The 18,579-nt window shown below is 47.3% G+C and overlaps 5 protein-coding genes and 1 pseudogene across 5 annotated transcripts; 2 read left to right on the top strand and 4 right to left on the bottom strand.

The window, feature by feature from the left end:
• Positions 1-2,430: 2,430 nt before the first annotated feature.
• LOC138673862 (histone H4) lies at positions 2,431-2,889 on the bottom strand. Its single transcript, XM_069761895.1, has one exon. The coding sequence runs from the start codon at positions 2,751-2,753 to the stop codon at positions 2,442-2,444; it is 312 nt and encodes a 103-aa protein (XP_069617996.1). The 5' UTR covers positions 2,754-2,889; the 3' UTR covers positions 2,431-2,441.
• Positions 2,890-3,921: 1,032 nt separating this feature from the next.
• Positions 3,922-4,376, bottom strand: LOC138673861 (histone H2B). Its single transcript, XM_069761894.1, has one exon. It carries the CDS (start codon positions 4,335-4,337, stop codon positions 3,957-3,959), a length of 381 nt encoding a protein of 126 aa, XP_069617995.1. The 5' UTR covers positions 4,338-4,376; the 3' UTR covers positions 3,922-3,956.
• A 254-nt stretch (positions 4,377-4,630) lies between these two features.
• Positions 4,631-5,320, top strand: LOC138673860 (histone H2A type 1-like; annotated as a pseudogene).
• A 7,180-nt stretch (positions 5,321-12,500) lies between these two features.
• Positions 12,501-12,812, bottom strand: LOC138673859 (histone H4). Its single transcript, XM_069761892.1, has one exon. It carries the CDS (start codon positions 12,810-12,812, stop codon positions 12,501-12,503), a length of 312 nt encoding a protein of 103 aa, XP_069617993.1.
• Positions 12,813-15,062: 2,250 nt separating this feature from the next.
• LOC138673858 (histone H2B) lies at positions 15,063-15,464 on the bottom strand. The gene has a single exon (XM_069761891.1). The coding sequence runs from the start codon at positions 15,445-15,447 to the stop codon at positions 15,067-15,069; it is 381 nt and encodes a 126-aa protein (XP_069617992.1). The 5' UTR covers positions 15,448-15,464; the 3' UTR covers positions 15,063-15,066.
• Positions 15,465-15,535: 71 nt separating this feature from the next.
• LOC138674419 (histone H2A type 1-like) lies at positions 15,536-17,349 on the top strand. Its single transcript, XM_069762264.1, has 2 exons — positions 15,536-15,574; positions 16,909-17,349. Exons 1-2 carry the CDS (start codon positions 15,536-15,538, stop codon positions 17,347-17,349), a joined length of 480 nt encoding a protein of 159 aa, XP_069618365.1.
• The last annotated feature ends 1,230 nt before the right edge of the window (positions 17,350-18,579 follow it).

The raw sequence follows: 18,579 nt of genomic DNA, 5'->3' as shown, positions 1-18,579 counted from the left end.
AACCGGGCTTAATGCCACCTTACAATTCAAAGGTGACATTAAAGGGCCACTGTCACCACAGGTCCCCCGCCTTCCAGCGTTGTTCTGTGCGGCTGTTCCAGACGCCGGCAAGGATACCTGTATATTCCGGCAACGCTGAAAGGCGGGGGACCTGGGGAGCGTCTGAGAAGCGCAGTGCGCATGCCCAGGAATCCCAGCCCCGCACTGTGCATAATGCATAACACAGTGCGGGGCGGGGATTCAGTAACAGGGTGGCCGCACAGGCGCAGAACGGAACCCGGCACCAGCGCTAGGACGGCAAATGCTCTAAGCGCCTGCACAAGGCAGAAGAGCAGAGCGCAGGCGCCGGAATTCACACAATAACAGCGCTGAGGGGGCGGCGAAAATCTACACAAGAGATGACTGACGGCAGTTGGGCGATTCTAAGAGGAGGCTTCAGACCCGCCTCCATGGACAAAGACAGGTATTTCAGCAGAATTATAAATACATTTATTGTGGGAATAGCAGAAACAAAAACTAAAAGAGCCACCTTGTTAGAATGCAGCATCACCTGCTGCACAAGGTGGCTCTTTTAGTTTATAACGGCTGGAGGGGGGTGACAGTTGCCCTTCTTACCCCATATCCCACCGCTACAGGGCAGTGGGAAGAGAGGGGCTAAGTTCCAGAATTGGCGCGCCTTACAGATGCGCCATTTCTGAGGCGGTTGTCGGCTGGTATTTGAAGCTGGGGGGGGGCAATATCCATGGCTCCTCTCTAGGCTATGAATATCAGGCCGCAGCTGTCTGCATAGCCTTTTTGGCTATAAAATAGAGGGGGACCCCACATCATTTTTTTGGGGTCCCCCTATTTTAATAGCCAGTAAAGGCCGCGCAGACAGCTGTGGGCTGATATTCATAGCCTGGGAGGGGGCCGTGGGTATTACCTGCTTCCTAGGCTATCAGCACCGACCCCCAGTCGCTGGCTTTCCCACTCTGGACTTGAAAATTGCGCGGGAGCCCACACAATTTTTTTTTTTTTTATTAAACATATTGCGTTTATGGTTGAGGTCACACTTACTAGAAAGTTGCACGAGTCTCTCGCCTTAATACCCGACACTGCAAGTGGCATTCTGGACCGGAGTGTGCGGCTCCATGTATTTCTATGCAGCTGAACGCTCCTGTCCGAGGCAGTGTTGGGTATTGAGGTGCGAGATTCTCGTAAATTGTGACCCCGGCCTAAAGCAGTTTTTTTCTATCTATAGATAGACAGATCTATAGATGGATAGATGTATCGATAGAAAGATTTATACTGTAGATAGATTTAGATAGAGATAGATCTATAGATATATATATATATATATCTATAGAGATATCTACTGTATCTATAGATATATATGTCTATCTCATTCCTTCTATTTATCTATCTTGTCTATCTGTGTGTGTAATGGAGTGTGGGTTGGACAAATGTTAAAGGGGAGGTTGGACCAGAAATCACTTTTTTTTTTTTTGTTCAATAATAGATCTGTATTTAGATTTCAAAAACGAATACAAATCTGCATGAAGAAAAAAACGCATAAAAAAAAAACAGCAAAAAAGCAGCAAATCCACACCTGCATTTTCTGGCAAGAGAGGGAAGAATCTGCACAGAAAATTCCACAGGCAAATCTGCAACGTGTGCACAGACCCTGTAAATCAAGTTTCAGTTTATGCTGTAAATATTCAAGTTTGTAAATGAAATTGCACACACTGGTATTTTTTGTTGAGCATCCGATTATTCCTTCTTCATTTTCAGCTTAAGAACTGATATTTTGTTCATGTTTTCATCTGTAATAGAGTGTGCAGGTCCCAGTGCCTCTGTATATATGGAAATAAAGGCTATTGTGAGGATTCAGATTTCTTCTATTATTTTGCGCATAATGTAAATTTCTGCTTATTTAGACTCAGCCAGGATTATATAGACAAGTATGCAAATTAATTGTAAGTGTTCAGGGTGATCCTGACAAGCACAATGGATATGGCCTGCCGTCATACAGAGTCCAGAACTTGTTCTTCAAGGTTGGGGGATGCTTGGAGTAAAGTACATGAACATGGTTAATTCAGGGAACAAGGTGGATGATAAAATGGTTTCCTTCACAATCCCGTTCATCTAGTGCCGTATACACAAATTGTGCTATTGATGCCTATACGCTTTCCACACTGTGCTGTATACCCTCCATATAGCCTGTATATTCCTGACATGAACACCAAATAGTACTATGGATCCACCCCACACAGCACCAGATTCCTTAACCCCCCCAAGACCCTCAGTGTTAACCCATTAGTGCCTGCAATGTTCCCAGCTGCAGTCATCCCAGCACAGTACTATCTGCAGCCCCTTCCCCTCCTCCCCAGCAGCTGTAGCTTCTCCTCAGAAGATGTGGGGGGCTCTTAGAAGAGCCTTTGTGTTTCAGCAGAACAGAGATCTTAACCTCCGAAGCCGTAGAGAGTGCGGCCCTGGCGCTTCAGCGCGTACACCACGTCCATGGCGGTGACGGTCTTCCTCTTGGCGTGCTCAGTGTAGGTGACGGCGTCACGGATCACATTTTCCAGAAAGACTTTCAGGACACCGCGAGTCTCCTCGTAAATGAGGCCAGAAATGCGCTTGACGCCTCCCCTTCGAGCGAGACGGCGGATGGCAGGCTTGGTGATGCCCTGGATGTTATCGCGGAGTACCTTCCTGTGCCGCTTGGCACCGCCCTTCCCCAGACCTTTCCCTCCTTTGCCGCGACCAGACATCTTCCTTGTAGTCAGCAGAAAACTATGACTAATGAGTGCACAGTCCTCCTTTATATAGTCCGTGAGTGGACCAGAAAGAGAACTGCAGCGATGACACGTTTCATGGGCAGGGATGTAAATTAAATAGCATAGTCAGCTCCGCCCCTTCCTCTGCTGATTGGCCAAGCACAGAACTGTTAGTGAATTTGAATTTCCCGCTTATTTTGTTTTTTTTCCAGCTTCTACCAGGATGACCCTAAAAATAGTCAGAAACCCGATTCCTCTCCCCAGTGACCTCCTGCTCCGAGTGATTACAATGTGAGAACCAGATCTGGAGATCAGTCTGTCAATTTTAGTGCTGTATTCTCACCATCTACATAGTGGTGTATAACCTCCATTTTTTATTTTGCTCCAATTATTGTATTCTTGTTAACGTTGTTATTTATGACTGTTGTGTTTGAAATTGTGTTTGAAACTGTTAAACTGTAAAGCGCTGCGGAATATGTTGGCGCTATGTAAATTATTATATACTACTGTATTCCTCCATGTAGTGCTATAAACCCTCAAAGTGCTTTATACCCTCCGTATTGTGCTCTGCTCACGTAGCAGCAGCGCCTGTGTCAAGACACTACTGCTCCATTAATGTGAGATTCAGACCTACAAATAGATCATCCTTTAGGAGCTTATTGACCCTGTGCCTTCAGCTGTTTGCAGAGCAGAGCGTGTGTAATATCAGGAATATCAGCGAGAACACACAGAGCTCCAATGAGATTTAATAGAAACTGCTGGAAACATCACTAACACTGAAAGCCCTTACACAGCCCATCTCCACCTATTGTCAGCAGAACAACGTAACCAGAGAACTAGGACTCCGCACTCTGGGAGAACAGGATCCAGTGAAGTGCAATAGGGCATTAATGGTGGCCGGCATCTGCCCCTTTATGGCCAGACCATTCCCAGCATTCCACATCCGCTCTATAGACCACTATCAACATCATCATTCTCCCCATCTTTATATCACCTTCCTCTAATCTCCCTCCAACTTGTGCTCTAAGGATAGAAACAGACCCTCGTCTGAGCCTCTGAACAAATGAGATGCCGGTCAGTGCAGCCACATGTTCCCCATTGAAAAGAGTAGAACAAAAGCAGCCACAGCTCTGATGTAGACGGGGTGGGTGGCTCTTAGAAGAGCCTTTGGGTTGTGGGTGCAGAGCACGGAGCAGATCACTTGGCACTGGTGTACTTGGTGACGGCCTTGGTGCCCTCGGACACGGCGTGCTTGGCCAGCTCTCCGGGCAGCAGCAGGCGCACAGCGGTCTGGATCTCCCGGGAGGTGATGGTGGAGCGCTTGTTGTAGTGAGCCAGGCGGGAGGCTTCCCCTGCAATGCGCTCAAAGATGTCATTGACAAAGGAGTTCATGATGCCCATGGCCTTGGAGGAGATGCCGGTGTCAGGGTGGACCTGCTTCAGCACCTTGTACACATAGATGGCATAGCTCTCCTTCCTGGTCTTCCTCCGCTTCTTACCATCCTTCTTCTGAGTCTTGGTCACAGCTTTCTTGGAGCCCTTCTTGGCTGCTGGTGCAGACTTGGCAGGATCAGGCATGATGAGAGCAGAATGTTCTCTTCACTGGAAAAGAAATAATGATCCTGCTCTTCCCAGAGCGGCCGTATTTATAGACCGGCCATGCAAATGAGCAATGCTGTCAGATCGCTGTTCTATTGGGTGAGAAAGTCATATGACCAATGTAAACGTCATAATCTCCACCCTCTGCAGCTCATTGGTGTTTACACAAGTTTTGTTTCTATTGGTGACTTCAGATGCAGCCAATGGCAGGAGAGGAGGCGGGGCAGCAGTAGGTTATAAAAGGCGCAGGAGACCGCACACTCACCACACAATAGAGTTCTCTATCTGCTGATAACTGTGAGCTCAGTGATGTCTGGACGTGGCAAACAAGGAGGGAAGGTCCGTGCTAAAGCCAAGACCCGCTAATCCCGGGCAGGACTGCAGTTCCCGGTTGGTCGTGTGCACAGACTTCTCCGCAAGGGTAACTATGCTGAGAGGGTGGGCGCCGGTGCTCCGGTCTATCTGGCTGCTGTGCTGGAGTATCTGACCGCTGAGATCCTGGAATTAGCCGGCAATGCCGCCCGGGACAACAAGAAGACCCGCATCATCCCCCGACACCTGCAGCTGGCCGTGCGCAATGACGAGGAGCTGAACAGGCTGCTGGGTGGGGTGACCATCGCCCAGGGGGGCGTCCTGCCCAACATCCAGGCCGTGCTGCTGCCCAAGAAGACCGAGAGCAGCAAGAAGAGCAAGTGAGCGACACTGACCCCGTATCATCCACACAACCCAAAGGCTCTTCTAAGAGCCACCCACACCGTCACCACAAGAGCTGACACCGCTGATCTCTGCTGTGATGTTCTGTATGGATGTGTTACATGGCACAGATTTTGCGTAGCATTGGGGGATATAGCTGCAGTTAATCCTGTCTCCATAATTGCTTGGCACAGTGGGGATTATCGTGTAACTTCCATCATTGTGACGTTTCATACATGTAATATTGTATTACAGCATCACTCCACATAAAACAAGGATAAGAGCCTTGTTTAGCTTGAAGGATCCGGAGGATTGATGGCTGCATGCGGCTGTTCTTCTCTACATCTTATCCTCCGGAGTCGGAGCCTTCAGGGCGGCCAGAGCTGCCGCTCTATGTATATATCCAGTGTGTGCAGGATATGGGGGGCAGTGTGAACATCAGGGGGCATAGGAAGCACAACATTCCATTATTAGGCTAAAATGTCATGTAACCCAATAATCTCACTGCTATAATGTCATGTACCCCTATATAGTGCTTTATACCCTCTGTATAGTGCAATATGCTGTGGTATACCATACATCACTAAGTGCTGTATTAATCCATATTGTTCTGTAAACCCCCCATATAGTTAAACCGTTGTATATGGCAAAATAGTGCTGTATTCTCCCCATATAGTACCAAATACTCCTATTTAGTGCTGCATACTGCCATATTGTGCTAAATAGTTCTCAATATCTTATCTATAGTGCTATATATTATCATTATGGGCTGTACATATCAATATAGCATTGTGTATGAGGCATATTTATTGTACTTATCTATATTTGCCCCTTTTCACGTGTAAAGCGCCATGGAATAAATGGTGCCATATATGTGACTATGGAGGAATACTGTTCTATAGAGATATATACACTATATAGCACAACATATGTAGAATGTAAGCCCGCAGGGTCCTCGCCCCTCTGTATCAGTCAGTCATTGTTAGTTTGCTTACTGTTAGTGATATCTGTAATTTGTATGTAACCCCTTCTCGTGTACAGCACCATGGAATCAACGATGCTATATAAATAATAAGGTATTCAGCAATATATGGGCATATAGCACAATGTGGCAGTATACAGACATTAATACCTACTTTGCCATATACATCAGTCTATAACACGATATAGGGGTATACAGAATATGGAGGGGGATATAAAGCACCATATGGCAGTATACAGAGGTCTATTGAGGATATATAGAGCTTAATTGCCTGGTACACAGTATAATTGCATTATGTCCTCAATACACGTATTCTATAGTATCACACAACATATAGCGCTACATAACCCCATATAAAGCCGTATATACGGCCATAGGATGATCTTTCATCAAAAAGTATAATATACAGTCACATGGAATCTACAATATCCCCTCAGTCTGTCAGGAGCCGCCGCCATGACACCACGTGTTACTGAGGAGAACAAAGAGCGAGAGAAACTATCAGCCGTTGGGCGGGAATTTTATATTCAGCGCTCAGCCAATCAGCACTCAGTAGGGCTATGGCTCCGCCCACAGGGTCACTCCCCGCAGACACTTGGTGTTAACCCTTTAGTGCCCGATGTTTCCAGCTCCCGCAGAGCAGACTGCAGCCATCCGGGCACCGGGCGATCACCAGCCCCTCCCCCAGCAGCAGGAGCCGCGGCTTCTCCTCACATGTGGGCGGAGCACAGAACTGTTGGGGATTTTGAATTTCCCGCACTTTTTCCTGTCATTTTCCCGCTTTTATCGCGAGGACGTTACATCTAATCACAGACCTGAGTCCTGTCCTCATCACTGGTCAGGGGAGAAAAGGGTTATAGTCTCTGTATACCCCCCATATAGTGCTATTATATACATTCCATATCCTGCTATATACCCCCCATATAGTGTTATTATATACCCTCTATATCTTCTGTATACCCCCATATAGTGCTATATACCCTCCATAGCCTGCAGTATACCCTCATATAGTGCTATCTACCCTCCATATCCTGCTCTATACCCCCATATAGTGCTATATACCCTCTATATCCTGCTGTATACCCCCATATAGTGCTATATACCCTCCATATCCTGCAGTATACCCTCATATAGTGCTATATACCCTCCATATCCTGCTCTATACCCCCATATAGTGCTATATACCCTCTATATCCTGCTGTATACCCCCATATAGTGCTATATACCCTCCATATCCTGCTGTATACCCCCATATAGTGTTATATACCCTCCATATCCTGCTGTATACCCCCATATAGTGCTATTTACCCTCCATATCCTGCTGTATACCCCCATATAGTGTTATATACCCTCCATATCCTGCTGTATACCCCCATATAGTGTTATATACCCTCCATATCCTGCTGTATACCCCCATATAGTGTTATATACCCTCCATATCCTCTGTATACCCCCATATAGTGCTATATACTCTCCATACTGTGCTTTGTTCATGTATCTCCATGTTGTTGATCGCTTTCTCCATTAATGACAATGTGAGATTCAGACCTAGAAATAGATCAGTCTTTAATTCATCATTGATCAGGAGCCTCCACCGCTCTGAGGGGTGAAGGGTGCGTAATATCAGGGGAATATAAGCAAGAAATTGCAGAGAGCTCCAATCAGAACCAGCAGACACTGCTGAAAATTAACAGCCAATCTCTGGCTACAACCAGCAGAACACTGGAGGCAGAGGCTAACTGAAAAGAGGGTAACAAATTGCAAACTTTCCAGACTACACAGGTCTCTTCATCAGGCAAAGACATAAAGAATTTCTTAACCCCTTCATGACCAGGGGATTTTTCGTTTTTCCGTGTTCGTTTTTCGCTCCCCTCCTTCCCAGAGCCATAACTTTTTTATTTTTCCGTCAATTTGGCCATGTGAGGACTTATTTTTTGCGGGACGAGTTGTACTTTTGAACGATATCATTGGTTTTAGCATGTCGTGTACTAGAAAACGGGAAAAAAATTCCAAGTGCGGTGAAATTGCAAAAAAAGTGCAATCCCACACTGTTTTTTTTGTTTGGCTTTTTTGCTAGGTTCACTAAATGCTAAAAATGACCTGTCATTATGATTCTCCAGGTCAGTACGAGTTCATAGACACCTAACATGACTAGGTTATTTTTTATCTAACTGGTGAAAAAAAATTCCAAACTTTGCTAAAAAAAAAAAAAAAAGTGCGCCATTTTCCGATACTCGTAGCGTCTCCATTTTTCATGATCTGGGGTCGATTGAGGGCTTATTTTTTGCATGCCGAGATGACGTTTTTAATGATAGCATTTCGGTGCAGATACTTTCTTTTGATCGCCCGTTATTGCATTTTAATGCAATGTCGCGGCGACAAAAAAAAAACATAATTCTGGCGTTTCGAATTTTTTTCCCGCTACGCTGTTTAGCGATCAGGTTAATACTTTTTTTTAATTGATCGGGCGATTCGGAGCGCGGCGATACCAAATATGCGTAGATTTGATTTTTTTTATTGATTTATTTTGATTGGGGCGAAAGGGGGGTGATTTAAACTTTTATGTTTTTTTTTCTTTTTTCACATTTTTTTAAACTTTTTTTTTAAGTTTTGCCATGCTTCAATAGCCTCCATGAGAGGCTAGAAGCAGGCACAGCACGATCGGCTCTGCTACATAGCAGCGATCTGCTGATCGCTGCTATGTAGCAGAATTGCAGGTGTGCTGTGAGCGCCGACCACAGGGTGGCGCTCACAGCCACCGGTCATCAGTAACCATAGAGGTCTCTAGGACCTCTATGGTTACAATATACAAGCATCGCCGACCCCCGATCATGTGACGGGGGTCGGCGATGACGTCATTTCCGGCCGCCCGGCCGGAAGCGGTGGTTAAATGCCGCTGTCTGCGTTTGACAGCGGCATTTAACTAGTTAATAGGTGCGGGCAGATCGCGATTCTGCCCGCGCCTATTACGGGCACATGTCAGCTGTTCAAAACAGCTGACATGTCCCGGCTTTGATGCGGGCTCACCGCGGAGCCCTGCATCAAAGCAGGGGAGCCAGCATCGGACGGTATAGTACGTCCAATGCCGGTAAGGGGTTAAGAATCACATATTTATGCTGGGGAGTTGGGTGCGAGAACTGCTGCAGATCGGGAGGGGGAAGAGTGTGTGGGCGGAGACTGTGTGTGTGCGGTGAAGATGTGTGTGTCTGTGTGCGGGTGTTTGTGGGTGCCTGCGGTGGTCTCCGGGGCTGTGTGTGTGACTGTGCGGGGGTCTGCAGGGCTGTGCGGGGATCACGGAGCTGTGTGTGTGCGTGACTGCGCGGGGATCGCGGGGCTGTGTGTGCAGTGCTGTGTTTGTGTGAGGCTGCATGTAGGCAGGCATCAACCGATGGGACTACTACCACTTGTCCCATCCGGCTATGCCTGCTACAGTGACAGGTAGCCGGATAATGGGACAGTATAGTCCCATCATCAGGCTCCTGTGTTCAAGTGTAAAAAAAAAAGCAAAACACATACAGAACATACAACATAGAGTACATACTCATCAATCACCTTGTCCCAGAGAAGCCATCGATTACCTGCAAAAAATATTAAAATAATAAACCAACAATATACTCCCTGATCTGCAGTAATCCTTTTAATAACGAGTGTCCCACGATGATCTCCCGTGGAGATCTGTCACATCGGCAGATGCGACCACTCTCCAGGGTATCCGGGATACAATGACTGAAGGTATCCTTCTGCACTGTATCCCTCCGCCGCTGTGAGTACAGTGTTGTTCATCATACTGTCACTTTCGGCACTGCTGCGTGGGAAAATTCCCACACAGCATTGCCATAAAATGAGAGCAATGAACTAAAGTAACCTCTTCAGTGATGCACTGCAGGAGCCATTGTCTCCTGTCGTGTGTCACTGGAGGCCTATAGAGCAGTGACATCACCCGATGTCATTGTTCTATAGGGGACATCGTCATGGGACACTCATTATTAATTGGACGGCGTCAGACAGGGAGTATACAGTTGGTTTATTATTTTTATTTTTTACGGGCAATCGAGTATGGTAAGTATGGTGAAATTACGAATATTAAAATACTTTTTTCTGGCTGTGTCTTTTTTTTAAAACTCTTTCACTACTATAGGATTAGTAATGTATAGGTTTCTTATTGACGCCTCTCCATTATTAACCGGGCTTAATGTCACCTTACAATTAGTGTTGAGCATTCCGATACCGCAAGTATCGGGTATCGGCCGATATTTGCGGTATCGGAATTCCGATACCGAGTTCCGATATTTTTGCGATATCGGGAATCGGTATCGGGATGAAGATTGATGTGTAAAATAAAGAATAAAAAATATTGATATACTCACCCTCGGATGCGCCCTGGTTGTAACCGCTGCAACCGCCATGCTTCTGTTCCTAAGAATGAGCGTGTGAAGGACCTTCGATGACGTTGCGGCTTGTGATTGGTCGCGTGAGATGTCACATGAGCGGTCACGCGACCAATCACAAGCCGCGACGTCATCGAAGGTCCTTTACGCGCTCATTCTTAGGAAGGGAATCATGGCGGTTGCAGCGGTTACAACCAGGGCGCGTCCGAGGGTAAGTATATCAATATTTTGTATTCTTTTACACATGAATATGGATCCCAGGGCCTGAAGGAGAGTTTCCTCTCCTTCAGACCCTGGGAACCATAGAGCAGGGGTCCCCAACTCCAGTCCTCAAGGCCCACCAACATGTCATGTTTTCAGGATTTCCTTAGTCTTGCCCAGGTAATAATTGCATCACCTGTGCAATGCAAAGGAAATCCTGAAAACATGACCTGTTGGTGGGCCTTGAGGACTGGAGTTGGGGACCTCTGCCATAGAGGATACCTTCCGATATTTGTGTCCCATTGACTTGTATTGGTATCGGATATCGGCGATATCTGATATTTTTCGGATATCGGCCGATACCATCCGATACCGATACTTTCAAATATCGGACGGTATCGCTCAACACTACTTACAATACAAAGGTGACATTAACCCCTTATTACACCATATCCCACTGTTACAGGGCAGTGGGAAGAGAGGAGCTAAGTGCCAGAATTGGCGCATCTTATAGATGCGCCATTTCTGGAGCGGTTGTGGGCTGGTATTTGCAGCAGGGGGGGCAATATCCATGACTCCTCTCTAGGCTATGAATATCAGCCCGCAGCTGTATGAGTAGCCTTTCTGGCTATAAAATATAGGGGGACCCCACATCATTTTTTTTTGGGGGGGGGTCCCCCTATTTTAATAGCCAGTAAAGGCCACGCAGACAGTTTTGGGCTGATATTCATAGCCTGGGAGGAGGCCATGAGTATTACCTGCTTCCTAGGCTATAAACATCGACCCCCAGTCGCTGGCTTTCCCACTCAGGACTTGAAAATTGCACAGGAGCCCACGCAAATTTTTTTAAAAAATTAAAAAGATATGGTGTTTCAGGCCGGGGTCACACTTGCGAGACACTTGCACGAGTCTCTCGCCTCAATACCCAACACTGCAACTGGCACTCTGCACCGGACTGTGCGGCTCCATGTATTTCTATGCAGCTGGACGCTCCTGTCCAAGTACCGGGTATTGAGGTGCGAGACGTGTGCAAGTTTCTCGTAAATTGTGACCTCGGCCTAAAGCAGATTTTTTCTATCGATAGATAGATTTAGATATAGATTCAATTGACAGATCGATATAGATAGATCTATATCTATAGAGATATCTATCTATACATAGATATATCTATCTATAGATATGTTTATCTATCTAGGTTTTCATTTGGAATAGAGTGTGCAGCTCCCAGCGCCTCTGTATATATGGAAATAAAGGCTATTGTGAGGATTCAGCTTTTTTCTATTATTTTGCGCATAATGTAAATTTCTGGTTATTTAGACTCACACAGGATTATATAGACAAGTATGCAAATTAATTGTAAGTATTCAGGGTGATCCTGACAAGCACAATGGATATGGCCTGCCCTCATACAGAGTCCAGAACTTGTTCTTCAAGGATGGGGGATGCTTGGAGTAAAGTCCATGTACATGATAAATTCAGGGAAGAAGGTGGATGACAAAATGGCTTCCTTCACAATCCTGTTCATCTAGTGCCGTATACACAAATTGTGCTATTGCTGCCTATACGCTTTCCACACTGTACTGTACACCCTCCATATAGCGCTGTATATTCCTGATATTCTGTTCTTCCTCAAATATTGCAGTATACAACACATGAACACCAAATAGTACTATGGCTCCACCCCCACACATCACCAGATTCCTTAACCCCCAAGACCCTCAGTGTTAACCCATTAGAGCCTGCAATGTTTCCAGCTGCAGTCATCCCAGCACAGTACTATCAGCAGCCCCTTCCCCTCCTCGGCAGCTGTAGCTTCTCCTCAGAAGATGTGGGGGGCTCTTAGAAGAGCCTTTGTGTTGTTTTAGCAGAACAGAGACCTTAACCTCCGAAGCCGTAGAGAGTGCGGCCCTGGCGCTTCAGCGCGTACACCACATCCATGGCAGTGACGGTCTTCCTCTTGGCGTGCTCTGTGTAGGTGACGGCGTCACGGATCACATTTTCCAGAAAGACTTTCAGGACACCGCGAGTCTCCTCATAAATGAGGCCAGAAATGCGCTTGACGCCTCCCCTGCGAGCGAGACGGCGGATGGCAGGCTTGGTGATGCCCTGGATGTTATCGCGGAGAACCTTCCTGTGCCGCTTGGCACCGCCCTTCCCCAGACCTTTCCCTCCTTTGCCGCGACCAGACATCTTCCAAGTAGTCAGCAGAAAGCTATGACTAATGAGTGCACAGTCCTCCTTTATATAGTCCGTGAGTGGACCAGAAAGAGAACTGCAGCGATGACACGTTTCATGGGCAGGCATGTAAATTAAATAGCATAGTTAGCTCCGCCCCTTCCTCTGCTGATTGGCCAAGAACAGAACTGTTAGTGAATTTGAATTTCCCGCTTATTTTGTTTTTTTTCCAGCTTCCACCATGATGACCCTAAAAATAGTCAGAAACCCGATTCCTCTCCCCAGTGACCTCCTGCTCCGAGTGATTACAATGTGAGAACCAGATCTGCAGATCAGTCTGTCAACTATAGTGCTGTATTCTCACCATCCACATAGTAGTGTATAACCTCCATTTTTTATTTTGCTCCAATTATTGTATTCTTATTAACGTTGTTACTTATGACTGGTGTGTTTGAAATTGTGTTTGAAACTGGGCTATGTGCACACGTTCAGGTTTTTCCGCGTTTTTTTGCGGTAAAAACGCTATAAAAACTCATTAAAAACGCATACATTATGCATTCTATCATTTAGAATGCATTCTGCATGTTATGTGCACATGGATGCGTTTTTTTCCATCAAACGCATCGCGGTAAAAAATGAGCATGTTCATTATTTTTGCGGATTTTCTGCGTTTTTCCCGCAATTCTATGCATTTTGGAAAAATCGCACAAAAAAACGCACCAAAAACGCGTCAAAAACGCGGTAAAAACGCATGCGGATTTCTGGCAGAAATGTCCGGTTTTTGTCAGGAAAATTTCTGCAAGAAATCCTGACGTGTGCACATACCCTTAAACTGTAAAGCGCTGCGGAATATGTTGGCGCTACGTAAATTATATACGTCCTCCATGTAAATTATATATTCCTCCATGCAGTGCTTTATACCCTCCGTATTGTGCTCTGCTCACGTAGCAGCAGCGCCTGTGTCAAGACACTACTGCTCCATTAATGTGAGATTCAGACCTACAAATAGATCATTCTTTGGGAGCTTATTGACCCTGTGCCTTCAGCTGTTTGCAGAGCAGAGGGTGTGTAATATCAGGAATATCAGCGAGAACACAGAGCTCCAATGAGATTTAATAGAAACTGCTGGAAACATCACGAACACTGAAAGCCCTTAAACCGCCCATCTCCACCTATTGTCAGCAGAACAACGTAACCAGAGAACTAGGACTCCGCACTCTGGGAGAACAGGATCCAGTGACTGAAGTGTAAGGGTATGTTTCCACGTTCAGGAAACGCTGCGTTTTTCCGCAGCGTCCAGATGTTACAGCATAGTGGAGGGGATTTAATGAAATCCTGTCTCCACTATGCAGGAAAAAACGCATGCGTTTTTGCCGCGAAAACGCACATGCGTCGCATTTTTTCTGAACGCAGCATGTTGCTACAATGAGCAAAAAACGCCAGAACACCGCAGGTGACCTGCCAGTGACCTCACATGCAGTTTTGGTCAGGATTTTACCTGCATAAAATACTGACCAAAGCCTGAAGCAAGCCCGAACGTGGACACATACCCTAAGGGTACTTTCACACTAGCGTTTTTTTAAATCCGTCACAATGCGTCATTTTGCAGAAAAAACGCATTCTGCAAAAGTGCTTGCAGCATGCGTTTTTTTCCCCCATAGACTTCTATTGACGACGCATTTGCGACGGATTGGCACACTTCGCATCCGTCTTGGGACGGATGCGTCGTGCTTTGGCAGACCGTCAGGAGAAAAAAAACATGCATGTAACTTTTTTTCTCCCGACTGACCGCTTTTTCCGACCGCGCATTGCGCGGCCGGAACTCCGCCCCCACCTCCCCGCACCTTACAATGGGGCAGCAGATGCGCCGGAAAAATGCATCCGCTGCATCCATTGTGCAATGCAGCAAACGCTAACGTCGGAATCTGAGATTCCGACGCTAGTGTGAAAGAAGCCTAATAGGGCATCAATGGTGGCCGGCATCTGCCCCTTTATGGCCAGACCATTCCCAGCATTCCACATCCGCTCTATAGCCCACTATCAACATCATCATTCTCCCCATCTTTATATCACCTTCCTCTAATCTCCCTCCCAACTTGTGCCAGGACAGAAACAGACCCTCGTCTGAGCCTCTGAACACATGAGATGTCGGTCAGTGCAGCCACATGTTCCCCATTGAAAAGAACAAGAGCAGCCACAGCTCTGATGTAGACGGGGTGGGTGGCTCTTAGAAGAGCCTTTGGGTTGTGGGTGCAGAGCACAGAGCAGATCACTTGGCGCTGGTGTACTTGGTGACGGCCTTGGTGCCCTCGGACACGGCGTGCTTAGCCAGCTCTCCGGGCAGCAGCAGGCGCACAGCGGTCTGGATCTCCCGGGAGGTGATGGTGGAGCGCTTGTTGTAGTGAGCCAGGCGGGAGGCTTCCCCTGCGATGCGCTCAAAGATGTCATTGACAAAGGAGTTCATGATGCCCATGGCCTTGGAGGAGATGCCGGTGTCAGGGTGGACCTGCTTCAGCACCTTGTACACATAGATGGCATAGCTCTCCTTCCTGGTCTTCCTCCGCTTCTTACCATCCTTCTTCTGAGTCTTGGTCACAGCTTTCTTGGAGCCCTTCTTGGCTGCTGGTGCAGACTTGGCAGGATCAGGCATGATGAGAGCAGAATGTTCTCTTCAAGTTCACTGGAAAAGAAAATAATGATCCTGCTCCTCCCAGAGCGGCCGTATTTATAGAGCGGCCATGCAAATGAGCAATGCTGTCAGATCACTGTTCTATTGGGTGAGAAAGTCATGTGACCAATGTTCATATAATTATCTCCACCCACTGCAGCTCATTGGTGCTTCCACAAGTCTTTTTTTGCATTAGTGACTTCAGATTTAGCCAGTGGCAGGAGAGGAGGCGGGGCAGCAGTAGGTTATAAAAGGCACAGGAGGCAGCGCTCACTAGTGATGGGACTTCGGGGTTTTTTTTGGGAATCGGCTCTTTCGGCTCGCCTCAGCAAGAAGAGTCGGCTCTTTCGGCTCTTGAATCGGCTCTTCAGTAATCTCACCAAAACAATGACACAAAACCTTCTAGTTAACAGATTAACATTGTTTATATTATTTTTCATTATAAGAACATCAAACAAATGCAAAAAATGTGCAAAACAGCCGTATAACTTAACAGTGAAACATTTTTAGAAGGTCATTAGGACAAATTGGCATTAAGAAACACTAAGTGCCTCAGTTTGGACGGGCTGATCCGGTTTCTTCTCTCTGTGATTATCTGCCCTGTTTTGGAGAAAATTCTCTCTGAAGGGACTGATGTTGCTACTGAACACAGGGCAGGATGCCAATAAAGGCATCTTTCACACTAGCGTCGGGCTCGGCCCATCGCAGTGCGTCAGGCCGAGGTTACCGACGCTAGCGTTGTCTCCGCCGCACAACGGGTGCAGCGGATGCTGCTTTTCAGCGCATCCGCTGCCCCATTGTGAGGTGCAGGGAGGTGGGGGCGGAGTTCTGGCCGCGCATGCGCGGTCGGAAAGACGATCCGTCGGCTGCAAAAAACGTTACATGGAACGTTTTTTGCGGCCGACGGTCTGCCACAACACGGCGCAACCGTCGCGCGACAGTTGCGACGTGTGGCAATCCGTTGCGTAATGTTAGTCAATGCAGAAAAAACGCATCCTGCAAACACTTTTGCAGGATGCGTTTTTTCTGCAAAATGACGCATTGTGATGGATTGCAGTTAACGCTAGTGTGAAAGTAGCCAAAGATGTAAGAAGACAGTGCATGAGGACAAGTGAAACTTGAGCTGTGACTGGCTGCTCTGTGGTCACATGTTCTGCCTTCATTTACATCCTGCTTCTGTATTGGCCGGTGAATGAGATAACACTGTGCGCTGCTGCCGACTCCTCACCTACAGGACTTTCAGCAGCAGCTTTCCTCTCTCCCCCTCCAGCACAGTCTCTCCTGGCTCCTCTCCTCCCCCTCCACCACCAGCAGCACAGGGAAGGGAAGGAGAGCAGAGAGCCACTAGATAACAAGCGGCTCACTGATAGGTGCCGGCTCATATCGTTCACAGTGAAGAGCCGGCTCTTTGAGTCGGCTCGTTCATGAACGTCACATCACTAGTGCTCACACAATAGAGTTCTTTATCTGCTGATAACTGTGAGTGCAGTGATATCTGGACGCGGCAAACAAGGAGGGAAGGTCCGTGCTAAAGCCAAGACCCGCTCATCCCGGGCAGGACTGCAGTTCCCGGTTGGTCGTGTGCACAGACTTCTCCGCAAGGGTAACTATGCTGAGAGGGTGAGCGCCGGTGCTCCGGTCTATCTGGCTGCTGTGCTGGAGTATCTGACCGCTGAGATCCTGGAACTAGCCGGCAATGCCGCCCGGGACAACAAGAAGACCCGCATCATCCCCCGACACCTGCAGCTGGCCGTGCGCAATGACGAGGAGCTGAACAGGCTGCTGGGTGGGGTGACCATCGCCCAGGGGGGCGTCCTGCCCAACATCCAGGCCGTGCTGCTGCCCAAGAAGACCGAGTGCAGCAAGTCAGGCAAGAGCAAGTAAGCAACACTGATCCCATCTATCCACACAACCCAAAGGCTCTTCTAAGAGCCACCCACACCGTCACCACAAGAGCTGATGCCGCTGATCTCTGGTGTGATGTGTACATATGTTGTACGGTTGGCTATGTATGAGGGGTATACACTGGGTAGATCCCTATTATGTTAGTGTTATCCAGCCACTTTGTGCAGGGGTTAAATATCCCTGTTCTGTGCTGTGTAGTCTTCATACAGTGCTGGGGTCCGGGGAGCAAATCCCACCAAGAACATCTGCAAGGAGTTTGTATGTTCTCCCATCATTACCTGGTTTTTCTCACACAAAGCTCTAATGCTGAGGACTAGTGTGATCCCTAATGTGCACATTGATGAAAACGTCTCTAACGCTGAGGAATTGATAGCACTAGATGAGGGAGTAAAATATATTGGGATATAACCCCCATATAGCGCGGTATATACCGCCATATGCTGTACACACTGTCGCATAGTGAGTTATCTACAAGATCCACTCAGTCTGTCAGGAGCCGCCGCCATCACACCACGTGTTACTGAGGAGAACAAAGAGCGTTGGGCGGGAATTTCATATTCAGCGCTCAGCCAATCAGCACTCAGTAGGGCTATGGCTCCGCCCACTGGGTCACTTCCCCGCAGACACTTGGTGTTAACCCTTTAGATTCCGATGTTTCCAGCTCCCGCAGAGCAGACTGCAGCCATCCGGGCACCGGGCGATCACCAGCCCCTCCCCCAGCAGCAGGAGCCGCGGCTTCTCCTCACATGTGGGCGGAGCACAGAACTGTTGGGGATTTTGAATTTCCCGCACTTTTTCCTGTCATTTTATCGCGAGGACGTTACATCTAGTCACAGACCTGAGTCCTCCCCGGTGACGACCTGCTCGGAACAATGGCGGCGTGAGACCGAGAGAAATCACTGAGATCATCACTGGTCAGGGGAGCAAAGGATTATATCCTGCTGTATACCCCCATATAGTGCTATTATATATCCTCCATATCCTGCCGTACACCCTCATATAGTGCTATATACTCTCCATATCCTGCTGTATAACCCCATAGTGCTATATACTCTATATCCTGCTGTATACCGACATGTAGTTCTATATACTCTCCATATCTTGTTTTATACCCCCATATAGTGCTATATACGTCTGGAAATCCTTATCATATTGTGCTGCTTTATCTCCATATACTGCAGTAAACCCTCAGTGCTGTATACCGCTATA

The sequence above is a fragment of the Ranitomeya imitator genome, chromosome 4 (assembly GCF_032444005.1).
Source record: "Ranitomeya imitator isolate aRanImi1 chromosome 4, aRanImi1.pri, whole genome shotgun sequence".
In the NCBI taxonomy this organism is placed as follows: domain Eukaryota; kingdom Metazoa; phylum Chordata; class Amphibia; order Anura; family Dendrobatidae; genus Ranitomeya; species Ranitomeya imitator.
Note: the sequence above shows the minus strand (reverse complement) of the source record. Positions and strands in the feature narration are given on the sequence as shown.

Bases quoted from the DNA above. Each gene is read 5' to 3' on its own strand.
- LOC138673858 (XM_069761891.1), bottom strand. From the start codon at position 15,447: ATGCCTGATCCTGCCAAGTCTGCACCAGCAGCCAAGAAGGGCTCCAAG.
- LOC138673862 (XM_069761895.1), bottom strand. From the start codon at position 2,753: ATGTCTGGTCGCGGCAAAGGAGGGAAAGGTCTGGGGAAGGGCGGTGCC.
- LOC138673861 (XM_069761894.1), bottom strand. From the start codon at position 4,337: ATGCCTGATCCTGCCAAGTCTGCACCAGCAGCCAAGAAGGGCTCCAAG.
- LOC138674419 (XM_069762264.1), top strand. From the start codon at position 15,536: ATGCAAATGAGCAATGCTGTCAGATCACTGTTCTATTGG. The intron at 15,575-16,908 runs GTGAGAAAGTCA...TCACATCACTAG, and splicing joins TCAGATCACTGTTCTATTGG to TGCTCACACAATAGAGTTCT.
- LOC138673859 (XM_069761892.1), bottom strand. From the start codon at position 12,812: ATGTCTGGTCGCGGCAAAGGAGGGAAAGGTCTGGGGAAGGGCGGTGCC.